Source organism: Labeo rohita, chromosome 11, assembly GCF_022985175.1.
Source record: "Labeo rohita strain BAU-BD-2019 chromosome 11, IGBB_LRoh.1.0, whole genome shotgun sequence".
Taxonomy (NCBI): Eukaryota; Metazoa; Chordata; class Actinopteri; order Cypriniformes; family Cyprinidae; genus Labeo; species Labeo rohita.
In genome coordinates this window covers 15,754,353-15,768,138 of record NC_066879.1, presented here as the reverse complement: position 1 = coordinate 15,768,138, position 13,786 = coordinate 15,754,353, and the positions used below count along the sequence as shown (strand labels likewise).

Sequence of the window (13,786 nt, the reverse complement as noted above, 5' to 3'; positions counted from 1 at the left end):
TCGTACGGAAGCCTGTTTCCACCACTGAGTAAAAATGTAAAAATATTATTGTGACTTTTTACCTTACAATTCTGACTTTTTTCTCTCAGAATTGCATGATACAAACTTGCAGTTCTCACTTTTTTCTTAGAATTGTGAGATAGTTATAAGTTATAAAGTGAGAATTATGAAATATAAATTTTGAATTCTGACTTTTTTTTTTAAGTCAGAATTGTGCGATTAAAAATAACGCAATTCTGAGTTTTTTCGCAAATGCGAGTTTGTATCTCGCAATTCTGAGTTTTTTTCTCAGAATTGTGAGATATAAACTCTCAATTGCAAGTTATAAAATACAATTTTGAGGGGAAAAAAAGACTGATATTTTCTTAGAATTGCGAGTTCATATCTCAAAATTCTGACTTACTAACTCAATCGCATGTTATAAAGTCACATTTGCAAGATATAACTTTGCAACTGAGAAAAAAAGTGAGATGTAAACTCGCAATTGCAAGAAAGTCAGAATTGTGAGATTCGCAAGAAGTTGGAATGACCTTTTTTTTTTTTTTTTTTTTAGTGATGGAAATGGGCTGCTATTGAATCGTGAGATAAAAATGTGCAAATACCTTAATATTTTTTATCCTCAGGCAAAAACTAGCTTTTATAGAAATCAGTGTACAATATTGTTTTCATTATATATATTCCTAGTTTTATTGTGAATGATCTGTGAACATTATTTTAAAGAAATAAATGGAAAAAGTAACCACTTTCGGTTTTAGCTGATGCCAACTTTTTACAATCCAATCAATTCCCAGTGAATGAGATCCAGCTCATGCGTTTCAGACTAAAATATACCAAAATGCATGGAAATATCACATTATGGACATGCTGCATGTTTTTAGTTGATATTAACAGTTATACTGGACTGTTTAAACACATCATGCATCAGTTGGTTTTAACATGTGTAAATTTATTTCTGAACAGGAAATCGCAAAACAGCTACAGGAAGAAGAAGAAATGGAGATGAGAAGGATGAGGGCTGCCGCTGGTTACGATGGCAACGACTGTGTTTCTCCACTCTGCGAAGGTAACTGTTTTTTTTTTTTGGGTCATAAGTGCATGCAAATATAATGATATAATGCATCACATGTCGCGTAACTGCAGCACTGTTTTTGGTCTCCCTCTGTCAGGTTTGGGAATCTGGGAGCAGGTGCTTCAGGATGCTGAGCTGGCCCGTAGACTTCAAGAGGAAGAGGATATGCTGCCTCACAGAGAGGTACATTTCATTGATCGCATTTTTTGCTTACACACACTTGAGGTCAACTACCCAAATCTAGCCTAATTTTGGACCAGATTTGAGTTTTTTTTATGTATAACTTAATGTTTGTGTAGGGTTAGGGACGAGTATTAATTTGTTTTGACTATCTGTGAGCCTGTGTCTACTGGAAAGGAAATAAAAATAAAGTACATTGGTGGCTTTAGGTTTGGGTCAGCCTCAGTCTTTAAATTTGACAGTATCTGAAGGAAATTTCATTTTAAATTAAATAAAAAAATTTAATGGAAATGTAGTCCTCTAATATACCAGTGTTGTTATTAACAACTAAAATTATTATAAATGTGTCAATTAAAATAAACCTGAAATTATTAATGATAAACAAACAAATAAATGAATTTAATTAAATATTAAACTTTACAAAAATTAGAATTGTCTTGGCAAATAACTGACAAAAGTTAAAACTGAAATGAAAAGTTAAATAGACATTAAAAAAAACTAAAACTTAAACATTAAAATGAAAATATAAAAATAAATGCTACTTAAAAATATTACTAAATACTATAATAGAATATAAATCATACTTAAAAAATAATATTTACACTACTAATAATACTTATTTACTACTACTTATTATTTATAACAGATATTTTTAAATGCATAGTGTTTATTATTTTTAATAATTATTATATTATTATTATATTATTTTTTTATATAATTTATTTTTAATTGTATAAATTACTAAAATTAAAAGTAAATTAAAGTTAAACAGACCTATTTAAAAACATAAAAGAATAAGACTTAAAAATTAAACTGAAAAATAAAAATAAAAGCTAAAATGATACTTAAAATAAAATATTATTTACACACAGTGTTCTTTTTCTTACTTAAACTTATTTTTTAATTTCTAATTTTCGCTTAAGTACTAAAATTACTAAAACAAAAAAAGTTAAATAGTAGTGTAAAATAAACTAATAATAATTGCAAAAACACATAAAATTACTATAATAGTATGTAAATAATCACACATGATAATCACACATAATTATCATTATCATGTCTTTTTGTTTAGCAGTTTCCTCAGAGCTCTGGATCAGAGGTGGACTTCATTGCGGCTCAAGTAGCCCAAGATGAGGTAGAAAAATCGTTAGGATATTAGAGCTGATGAACAGATTTATAACTATTGTAAATACAGCTCCATATCTCCTTGTAATGAAGATGACAACTTAAGTACATCAGAAGTTTAAACTACTATTTCTTGATTCTCAAATACATGCCACAAAACTCTGTAACTCCTTTGTAACATCAATGCTCCTCAGGAGATCGCCCACTACATGCAGCGCCATCCGAGAAGAGTCAAAAACAGGCCTCAAGACCTAGAGATCCAGCCCAGACCTGCTGAACCAAGAGATGAAGGAAACACCACAACCAGGAAGGTCTGAATCTTACAATCCTGACTTTTCCCCTCAGTTCTAAGTTCATATCTGGCGGCATTTAGAATTGTCAGATAAAAAGTTGCAATTACCTTTTTAATTTTTGATTCCATGGCAGAAATGGGCTTCCATAAATATATATTTTACTTTTGATTTAGTTAAGGTGGATAGACATTTAATTTTTTTCACATTTCTGTTTTGGTGTGAATGGAGATTTTGCAATTTTGTTTTACCTTTCGCACCTTGTTGTCTTCAATTTCAGGCTCTTCAGATGTTGCGAGAGAGGCTGAACTCAGACGGACTGCATTCACCTGTGGAAGAGGAAGATTACACCATTGAAAACCATCTAGCAAGCCCATCATGCACTGCGCTGTGAGTCACACGTTCTTTATCACACACATTCAATGCCTTTCAACACTTGCTGTACCTTAGCACTTATCTCTTTTCAGCCGAAACCAACACATACACAACATTGCAGAGGAACTGGACCCAACGTTCAAGGCGAGGAAACGCGAGAGCCAAATTTCCACCAGCCCCCCGTCAGGTTCGAACGCATTGTTATATAATAGGAAAGTTCAAAAACTGTATTTGTGCCACATCAGCAGCCATTTCCTGTTTTTTTTCAGCAGGTCTATGTTTGGCCCCTCGAAACCCGCACAGTATCTTTTATGACTATTTACCAGAACCCACCTTCATACCACCAACGAAACGGCAGAGCGACAAAGCAGGACGTCACAGAGCCAAAGACAAGAAAGAGAACTGCAAACAACAGTGAACATGTGACTAACTCAGCATTGTCTTTTGAGTGTCTAAACAAGTATTGTATAATCCAATTTACGGACAGATTAATCTAACATGACTTCAACATGATGTTGTAAAGGGATCACACAACATGACAGCAGCAAGGGAGATGTACATAATTAAAGATAAACACTCACTTTTAACTTGTCAAAAAACATACTGAGTCAAAGCTCCTTCATTATATGATGATTAAAAACCTGTTTTTCAAATGCATGCAGTGACAGGTCTGTACAACATGGTCATTTTTTTAATCTCTCTGTTGCTAATTGCACATATGCACAACAAACACTAGCAGAGAGTGCTGAAGGGATGACACATTTGTTGTAGGTCAAAGTTTAGAAATGAGTTAGCATTTTAACACTTACGGTTCCATCGTTCTTACATCAATGGGGTTTTGGTTAAATAAGGACCATTTCGCTAGATGTAAACAACACTGGTCCAGAAGCGCTTCCTGTTTTTTGTTTTTTATTTGTTTTTTATTTCACATATACAAATACATCTTAAAGGTGCTAATGTAACATTTTCATCCAGTCAAATGTTATGTTGGTTGTATTTTTTTGTGACGCTTACTTTATTTTTTGTAAAGTAAAAAAAAAAAAGAAACAGGAAGTGTATCGGGACCAGTATGTTTACATCTAGCGAAATGGTCTTATACAACATCAAATACATCAGTAAGGTTACTACCTCCACATTGTGATTGTTTAAGCTTTTACTTTGCTAGACGGTTGCTAACAAGTGGCTTTTTAAATTATTTAAATTATTATCGAAGATGTAGATGGCTTTATTTCCTCAGGTGAAATAAAGGTGGCTTTTATTTTTTTCTTTATTTGAACCAGTTTGTAAAATCGGACTGAACCGTCTCAAACAATTCGCGGCTTGAACAGCACAGAATCTACAAGTTACTCCATAAAAAGTCACTTTCGGACGCCTGACTGTCACCCCAACTCGAAATGATCCAAAATACAGTCGCATTTGATCCTGTGATGCTGGTTTTTGCCGCTCCATTTCGTCAACAATCGGTGAAACGATTCCGACTCGGACCGAAGGCATGGTTGCCAGATTTTCACAAGAAAAATCGCCCAAACGCGTTTCGAGGGAGTTCCCCTGTTAAAAGTCGCGTTCTCGGGGATAAAATACACATTTTTTCGTCGGGGTTCCCCTGGTAAATTCGTATTTAATGGGCTAAATATGACGTTATTTGGGTTGCTTCAACCCGCGGGAAAACCGCGTACTTGGCAACACTAAGGCCTATGAGCCGCTGATCTGCGCATCTGCTGAATGAAAGGGCGAAATCAACTTTTTTTATGATTTCTCATTGTTTTTTTTTTGTAAAAAGGTGATCTAATGAAGCCATGTTTATTCACTTTATATGCTTTAGGCGTAAAACATCTACGTTTCACATCATTATTGGGTGCTATCGCTTCAGTAATTAATCGTGTAACGTCATTGCGTTACTGTCCGAAAGAAAAGAAAAATGTCCGGAATCAATTCAGGAGCCATGGGTATTAATTTTGTGTTATTTGACAAATACCCCCCCCCCCCAACAAAAAATAAACAATTGCTTTTTTTATTATTATTATTAGGTCGAGGGAATCAGTGTGATGCTTGCTTTCAGGTTAGTTTACAAAAAATACATAATCACTGCAGCACTCGTAACCACCTTATTCTTTAACACGGAAGTAAGCCTGTGGGTGAGACTTCTGGTTTATTATCCGCTATAGGGAAATAACGAGAAGGATAACAATGTGCAATTGTAAGCTGTTTACAAACAAATTAAAATAATATTGTAAAACACACCAATTTGCAATATGAAGTAGCAAAACGAGTTGTTTTGTACAGCTAAAAAATAGCTGAAGCCACACCCATAAAATTTACAAATGGCTCACACCCACTCTTCCGGGAAGAAAAAGGTGGATATGTTTTGCTTTTTACTTCTGGCGATTGCATGTAGGCTTTAAAATGCAAGCTATGTTCATTTGTGAAGATTATATTGAACAAAACGTGCAATAATCAGCTTTTGTTGCTTTTGTTCAGAGCTTGTTTTCCAAAATCCAACTGAGTTCACAATTCTGATTTTATAACATGCAATTGCGAGTTAGGTCAGATTTTTAGGGGAAAAAAGACTGATCTGTTTTTAGAATTACAAGTTTATATCTCACAGTTTTGACTTAATAACTTGCAATTCTTAATGTTTTAAAGTCAGAATTGTGAGATATGAACTTGCAATTCTGAGAAAAAGTCACAATTAGTATTTTTTTTTTTTACAATTGCAAGTTTATTATTTTTTCTCCAAATTCTGTGATATAAACTTGCAGTTGAAAGAAAAAGTCAGAACTGCAAGATAAAAAAGTAGCATTTACCTTTCTTAAATTTTTTATTCTGTGGCAGAAACAGGCTTCCATATGATACTGATTTTCAGGTTGGCCTACAATAATAAATCATCACTGCAGCACTCTATTGCGTATAGTGATGCTTCACAATATGGTTTCTTAATATGGTTTCTTAATATTCTCACAATATGGAGGCATCTTTGTTGACAATCAAACACCTGCTAAGAGAAACATAGTGGTGACCTTTTTAACATGATCTGACAAGTCTGGGAATATCCCACATCTGAATTTGAGTAGAACGCAGCATACACTGTGATTATAAACATGACTGTCAAGGTGAAATTGTGATGCAAGAATGAATAATAGTTTTTTCATCTTTAAATATTTGTTTAGTCATTAAATGTACGTGGAGTGGAATAACATCTTTGTTAACTAAAACACGTTTTTAAAAAAATGGGGCAGAAAGAGAAGACATTAAGATCTTTTATGTTGGTATAGTGGATATAATTCCTCATTTTTGCTATCTTTGTGTTGTGCCACAAATCGCCTTATTTCTGCATTTTCCAAGGGTTTTAGTGCACATTTGTTTTGGAAATTCGTGTTCCTCATTTTCAGTTCTACAAAAACAGCAGCAAATGAGCTGTGTTTGCTTATGTTATTGGGAAACATTCATCTGAAGGTCAGAGGTCAGAAAAGACCCTGAGTCTTTTACCAGCATGGTGAAAATTCAGGGGTTTTGCAGTTGGAAATTCAGTGGATTTGAATTAATGCTATGCAGGGGAATTCTGATGGTGTTGAAATAAAATATCAAACGCTGTCACATCCTGACAGCCCACAATATTTCAGTGCAGAGGTCTCTGCACCCCCCCACACATACTCTAACCTTTTGTGCATGTGCATTACATCAGCCACATGAACGCCTCTGTTCTGAAAGACTGAAAACAAATGAGCTCGTACTGAGCTTAGAGATCTCATATTTGAGAAGTTCTGTTTTCTTTTCTGTAACATGTTAGTATCGTATGTGCTTTCATAATAAAAGACATCAAAGCACATTTTACGCATGAATGACTATTTTTTTAAATAGCAAGAGGGCATGTATGAAGTTCAAATATGTGTTAACATCTCATAGGCCTGTGTTTTCATAATAAAAGTCATCTGGGCACATTCTGACCAATGAATGTCCTCTGTTTTGAAAGGCTAAAGAGCTACTGAACTCATACTGATTTGAAAGGTCTCGTTTGAGGATTTTTTTTTTCATTTTGTAACGTATTAACATCGTACGTGTTTTCATAATAAAAGTCATCTGAGCACATTTTACGCCTGAACGACTATTTTTTAAATGGCAAGAGGGCAACTTAACTTGTATGAAGTTTAAAGGCCTTAAGTTTTTTTCTGTGTCTTTTTTGTGATATGTTTAACACCTATTATTTTTTTTCAAAATAAAAGTCACTTGAGCACATTTTGAGATGGGACACTTCTTTTCTCAAAGGCTAAACAGCTACTGAACTCGTACTGAGTTTTTTTTCTTTTTTGTAACGTGTTAACATCTTACGTGTTTTTAAAATAAAAGTCATCAGAGCACATTTTGAACATGAATGCCTCTATTCTTAAATGGCAAGAGAGCAACTGAACTTGTATGGAGATTAAAGGTCACATGATTGAGGATTTATTTTTCTTTTTGTGTTAACATGTCCTATGTTTTCATAATAAAAGTAATCTGGGAACATTCTGAGCAATGAACCTTTTCTGTTTTGAAAGACTAAAGAGCTATTGAACTCATACTGAGTTTAAAGGTCTCATATTTGAGGATCTTTTTCTTTTTTGTAATGTGTTAAGATCTTATGTTTTCAAAATAAAAGTCACCAGAGCACATTTCAAACATAAACACCCATGTTCTTAAATGGCAAGAGAGCAACTGAACTTGTATGAAGTTCAAAAGCCTTAAGTTTTTATTTTTATCTTTTTTTGTAATATGATTTAACACAATGAAGGATTTTTGTTCATTTTGTGTTTTCAAAATAAAAGTCATCTGAGCACATTTTAAGATGGAAGTTATTTTCTCAAAAGTTAAACAGCTACTAAACTCAAAACTGAGTTTTTTTTCTTTTTTGTAACATATGTTAACATCCTACATGTTTTCAAAATAAAAGTCATCAGAGCACATTTTCAAGCATGAATGCTCCTTTTCTTAAAAGGCAAAAGGACAACTGAACTCATGAAGTTTAAAAGTCTCATATTCTAGATTTATTTTTCTCTTTTTGTAATAAGTGTTAACATCTTACATGCTTTTAAAATAAAAGTCACATGAGCACATTTTGGGCAAGTTCTTAGCAGTAAACAATTTAGGTACAAAATGCATTGTTTCGGAACATGGCTGTAATATGAAAACAAAATACATTATTAAATACTTCAGCTGCTTTAATGGCAACAAAATGTCACAAATGTCATGAATACAGTTTTAAGGACAGGATTCCAGTAGTATACAGTAAATAAATTACACATTACATACACATTATACATATCTGCATATAACTACAAATGAATACTCGTTTATGTTCAGCTTGCTACACAACACAACTTCATGCTACCAAAGGCCCGATATCTTGCGAGACCAGCGAGGCTGTCGAACTCTGACTGCTGCCGCCATGTTCTTGCTGAGGAAAACAGAAGCTGGGCTCATTAAGAAGAGATGTTTGAGTCTGTCCTCCTTCTGAGCAAAAAACAGAAAAACACATTCATGGATAGGTGTATGAAGACACAAGAGCTCTCCAGGAAACCTATGAACTGAATAACTAAAGAAATCACACAAATATATTTACCTGTAAGAGTTTCCTTTTCAACATGGGATTTACGAGTGGCTTTTCCTTTCCTCCACTCTAAGAAGAGGACTGTAGCAGTAGGTACCGCTATGCAGATGAGCGCAAAGACGATGAAAATAGCAATGAACTCTGTAGCAAAGAGCAACAGTAAGTCAGTCGCTTGAAATGATCTTTAAAGATGCCAGTGGAAACTATTCATTGCTTTATATTTGTTAAAAGTAACCTTTATATATAACCTATAAATATATATTTATTTCCGTCATACATACTGGTTTCTAGGTCATTTGTTTTGGTGTCTGGTTTATGGGCACAGGTTACATCTCTGTATGCATTTCCTGGAGCAATTATTTTATCACCTGGCCCCGTACATCTGTGGATTGAGAGATAAAGCTTTTGTGATATGTAGCTTCATCAGCAATTGATGAATAGGTGTATGAAACAGGTGAACCATACTTGCTCCATTTCACACAGTATTGATGGCTCTTGTCATTGTACGTCCCTGGAGGACACGGCTCACAACCTTATTAATTCATACAAGAAGGATGTTGCAGTTAGATGCATATTAGTTATTAATATCAAAAGGCCGATCAGTTATCTCTATTCAGATTCACCTTTTCCAAAGGGCTGATGTCCCGGTTTACACTCACAAACTGTGTCGCTGCTGGCGGTGCAGTTCACCTTCACCTGCATGTTACCTGGAGCAGAGGAGAGGAGCGAAACTTCATTAAAACACACGTTGTATTCAAATTAGTGCTGTCAAATCGATTAATCGCATCCAAAATAAAAGTTGGTGTTTACATAATATATGTGTGTGTACTGTGTATTTGTATATATGAATGCATACGCATGTATATATTTAAGACATATACAGTGTATTGAACAGATCACCACTTTTCTCAGTAAATATATTTTCACCAGATGTTGGTAACAACCCAAGTAATCCATACACACAAAGAAAACAAAACAAATAAGTTCAGAAATTAAGTTATGGAATGACATGGAGGAAAAGTATTGAACACATGAAGAAAAGAAGGTGCAAAAAGGCATGGAAAGCAAAGAAACCAGCTGAAATCCGTCAGTAATTAGAAAGCAACCCTGTCCCTTGTCCCTTGAAAAAAAAAAAAAATATATTTACTGGGAAAAATTATGACATGTTCAGTACTTATTTAAAAATCTTTTAAAAGTTTAGCAGATGCCTTAACATTTTAAGTAAAATCAACTTAAAACTACAAGTAATTTTAACTCATTACAATATAATGAGTTAAAATGACTTGTACTTTTAAGTTGATTTAACTTGTGAGTTGAAATGATTTGTACTTTTAAGTTGATTCACTTTAAATTTTAAGTCAGATGCTAAACTTAAGTTTTTAAGATGAAACTGGTGAAAACAGTGTACAGTTTACAGTGTAGCTGCAACCTGATTGGTCCCTTTCTCGAAGACCCACACACACATGTAAGCATCATCGGAGTTTGTCAGTAAAGGGTTTTGGCATTTGTAAGGTGATGGACAGAACACATGGACATGCATGTGGCAGTACTGGACATTCTGGATGTAAGGACGGGCTGGACATCAGTTATAAAGAAGAAATATATACTTTAAATGCTATACCTGTACATTGAGTACATCTCTGACAACTCTGTGATAATGTTTCTGTGACAAAGTTGTCTTTTTCACAGGGAGTACACAAATCTTTTGGATCTGGACCACAACGAATGACGAGACGGTTTCCTGCAACAAACACATACACTTTAAACATCTGGAAGTGAATAAACTTTTTAATATTATTTAATATTATGCACTCGTATGTTTCACATACAGTCTTTACTGGTAAATTACTGTTAAGAGATAATGTGTGAACAGGACCTTTTCAAAAATACTGGTAAATTTGTTGTAACATTACCAGTAAATTGATCGGGGTTCAGAGAGACACACTCTCTGTTTAAATCTAGATTAAAGACTCATCCTTTTAGGCAAGCATTCAAAAAATGCATCTCATAAACTTTTGCAGTTATATCTGATCAAATGCACATTATTAATCTTTTAGCTCTGGTTGAACAAATCTTTCTTTGCTTGGTTTGAACAGCAGCTACGCTAATTATGTTCCTATTTGTTCTCTGTTTCTGCCATGGGATTGACATCCCGTTAACGTGCGAAGAACGATATTACCGATACCGATAAACAAACTAAATATAGAAATGTATACAGTAACAGCAAGAAGTTTAAGGAATTGTTGTAAAGTACTCTTGTAAAGAGTATTTGATTTTTAAAAATCCTCTATTGCATTTTGCCTATGTCGATAATATGCAAAATACCGGAAGTGACGATTTCCACATATTAAACCTATTTAAAAATCATAATGAAGCATAATCCTATTAAGAATTCATGAATGCTAAGATTCAATTAGATAAGTATATGCAATGCAGGTTTAATATATGCACCTTATTTACATGCGTGTAGGTTATGTACGCGCATCTCAGAGCGGCTCCGTTCACAGTAAATGCTGCTACACAAACTCTTATCATTTAACGTTACATGTGTGGAGCATCTCAACAAACACAATTTCATCAGATTTGTAAGGCAAATCATTTACAAACCTATGCAGACACAGGAGAATACATAATTATTTTTCTCAATATGCTAACTGTTCATTGCAAATTCGAAATAAAACTTTAAACCCTCACTCTGAGTTCACACTTTTTGATGTCCACATATTCAAAAAAAATTACAGTGGCTGTAGTTATTCTATCATGAAGAAATATTAAAGATTAAGTGGACATTTGAATTAAACGTTGTTGTCGTTTTTATACTCGCAGTGAAGTATAAAAACAGTCGCCCTCTGCAGTCATTTGTTGTCATGCGTAATGTACATTAGATCTATTGTTTATAATACATTATGTATTTTAACAGTTTGTTCAGTAAAAGCATATGATTACTTGCTTTTGATACTTTATTTTAACCGACTGTCATTGCCTCATTGCTATGTATTTAGAGTAATTTTAAAGGTTATTGTTCACTTAGGTCTATTTTTATTACCACAAAAAAATTCATAATTATTCGATTAATCGTCAGAATAATCGACACATTATTCCTTGGTGACAGTCCTAAACTGTGAGTTAACGCTACTGCAAAATAGACAGTCTTTTTAGAACCATTTTCATAGGTTTAACATTATATTATCAGAATATAATTATATTATATTGAAAATGTAGCATCGTTTCAGTCAGGCGAGACTTTTGCTTTCAATAAAGTGGATAGCTCAGTAGTTTTGCGGTTTGAAGTCGTCTTATGATGTCTCTAGGCCAAAAGACTGCGTATACTGCCCCATGTTTACAAACACAACACCGGGTGTATGTCATTTGCCTGTGTGAACAGCGCATTTTTGTATTTATCACTAAAATTGTTCCAGTAACTTGAGAAAAGGTTATAGAAACATTTCACAAGTGGACTTTTGAACCTCGCTCTATATCCTACATCTGACTGAGTTTCCTTCCGGTGAAGATTATGCATCTCTGATGCATGATAATCATTTCGAAAGTAAACCTTGTTATGTGTACTGAGGATGAATGAGGCTGTCAGATGTGGTTTTTTTTATCACATGATCACACATTATCATGAGGGGAACCAAACACACTTTATATCACAGTGTTCATGTGTATTTAAATACAGGCCAAATACTATGAACTACATTTACATTATGTAATTAAATGTAATTAAATGCATTGTAATTCTATTTCCAGCCATGGTGAAAAACCAGCATATGCTGGTAGGCATGTTTTGATGCTGGGATGCTGGTTAGGTGTGTTTTGGTGCTGGTTTAAGCTGGTCCTTTGCTGGTTTATGCTGGTCCTTAGCGAAGGACCAGCATAAACCAGCGAAGGACCAGCAAAAACCAGCAAAGGACCAGCATAAACCAGCTAAGGACCAGCTTAAACCAGCATTAAAACATAGCTAACCAGCATCCCAGCATCAAAACATACCTACCAGCATATGCTGTTTTTTTCACCAGGGAGTTTTGGGGTTCAGTCATTTCAAACAACTTTCTTTGTTTGTGAACTTTTTGATCACAAATCAATAACAGTGTATTCAATTTTTACATTTGAGCCTCAGGAAAATATAAAATACATTCAAAATGATGCATGCTAGAAATTAAATAGATAAAAATCGTAATTTGTTTTCCATTTACACTGATATTAGTTATTAGCTAATTGTTGTTAATAGCATTGTAGTAATTAACTTATAATTTCCACTGATATAAAACCCTGGCATCTTTCTACATTAAACACTTCCTTTCTTAGTGACCATTTTTATATTTATTTATTTATTTTGAATATTCAAGCTTACTAAAATACCAAATATTAGAATATCTTGGTACCATCTCTCTATTTCTTCCCTTTTCCTTCTCTTTTTACCCATGCAATTATTCCTTTTTCAGTTTTTCAGTTCACAACATTAATATTTAGCAACAACCAATAAGCTTTCTTATACTTTTTTGAACCAGTGTCTCTTTTTCATAAGCCCCCAACTTGGGGCTGACAACAAACAAACAAACAAACAAACAAAAAAATCTGTATAATTTAAATTTTTATAGCTTCTATATACTGTAGAAAAAGACATGTAGTTTAAAAGCATATATATATATATATATATATATATATTGCTTGCTATAAGAGACAGAAACAGAGAGATTTTTGGAAACATTATTACATATTCAGGCTTTTAACAGTCAGTTTAACCCAAAGCTACTCACTCCTTTTCAAAACTCACCTGGATTACACTTTGTGCAGCACACATTATTGTTTTTACTGAGGTCGTAGATGTCACATCCAGATTTCACACTGTGTCCTGCAGCCAGAAGCAGGACAGCTGCAGCCAGGATCAGTCCATGGAGCAGCTTCATCCTCCAAGACACGTCCGTCTGTTAACTAACTTCACACACGCTTCTCTAACAGATGCTGAGAATAAAGATCTTCTCTAGTGAGCTGCGTCTATACAAAGTCTGATGCTTTCACATGTGAAACCACATTTGTAAGTTCCTAAACGTCACAAACACCCACATGTACACACACGCACACACACACATAGATGCATAAAGTGTGCTTGATTGTGACTCATCAGCTTTCTTTTTTCTTTTTTTAAATAAAGGCTGATGAGCC

The 13,786-nt window shown here is 34.0% G+C and overlaps 2 protein-coding genes across 6 annotated transcripts in view; one reads left to right on the top strand and one right to left on the bottom strand.

Annotated features, from left to right (window-relative positions):
- Positions 1-6,887, top strand: part of ccdc50b (coiled-coil domain containing 50b) — a 23,604-nt gene extending 16,717 nt beyond the window's left edge. For 2 of the 5 annotated variants that reach the window (XM_051123059.1, XM_051123056.1), the window contains 7 exons: positions 961-1,063; positions 1,167-1,252; positions 2,322-2,384; positions 2,569-2,685; positions 2,945-3,054; positions 3,132-3,226; positions 3,312-6,887. In XM_051123059.1, the coding sequence (XP_050979016.1) occupies positions 961-1,063; positions 1,167-1,252; positions 2,322-2,384; positions 2,569-2,685; positions 2,945-3,054; positions 3,132-3,226; positions 3,312-3,457 (720 nt within the window). In that variant the 3' untranslated portion in view covers positions 3,458-6,887. Of the gene's footprint in view, positions 1-960; positions 1,064-1,166; positions 1,253-2,321; positions 2,385-2,568; positions 2,686-2,944; positions 3,055-3,131; positions 3,227-3,308 lie in introns of all 5 variants that reach the window. The other 3 variants (XM_051123058.1, XM_051123055.1, XM_051123057.1) reach the window with 2 other exon arrangements.
- A 1,161-nt stretch (positions 6,888-8,048) lies between these two features.
- On the bottom strand, positions 8,049-13,613 carry tnfrsf9b (tumor necrosis factor receptor superfamily, member 9b). Its single transcript, XM_051122166.1, has 7 exons — positions 13,398-13,613; positions 10,242-10,361; positions 9,244-9,327; positions 9,086-9,152; positions 8,902-9,002; positions 8,633-8,761; positions 8,049-8,523 (listed from the first exon to the last, which is right to left on the bottom strand). Exons 1-7 carry the CDS (start codon positions 13,528-13,530, stop codon positions 8,393-8,395), a joined length of 765 nt encoding a protein of 254 aa, XP_050978123.1. The 5' UTR covers positions 13,531-13,613; the 3' UTR covers positions 8,049-8,392.
- Positions 13,614-13,786: the final 173 nt, after the last annotated feature.

Excerpts from the sequence above, each read along its gene's own strand:
- tnfrsf9b (XM_051122166.1), bottom strand. The coding sequence starts at position 13,530 with ATGAAGCTGCTCCATGGACTGATCCTGGCTGCAGCTGTCCTGCTTCTG. Across the intron at positions 9,153-9,243 it reads ACATCAGCCCTTTGGAAAAG|GTTGTGAGCCGTGTCCTCCA; the intron begins GTGAATCTGAAT and ends TGAATTAATAAG. Across the intron at positions 9,003-9,085 it reads TACTGTGTGAAATGGAGCAA|ATGTACGGGGCCAGGTGATA; the intron begins GTATGGTTCACC and ends CTCAATCCACAG.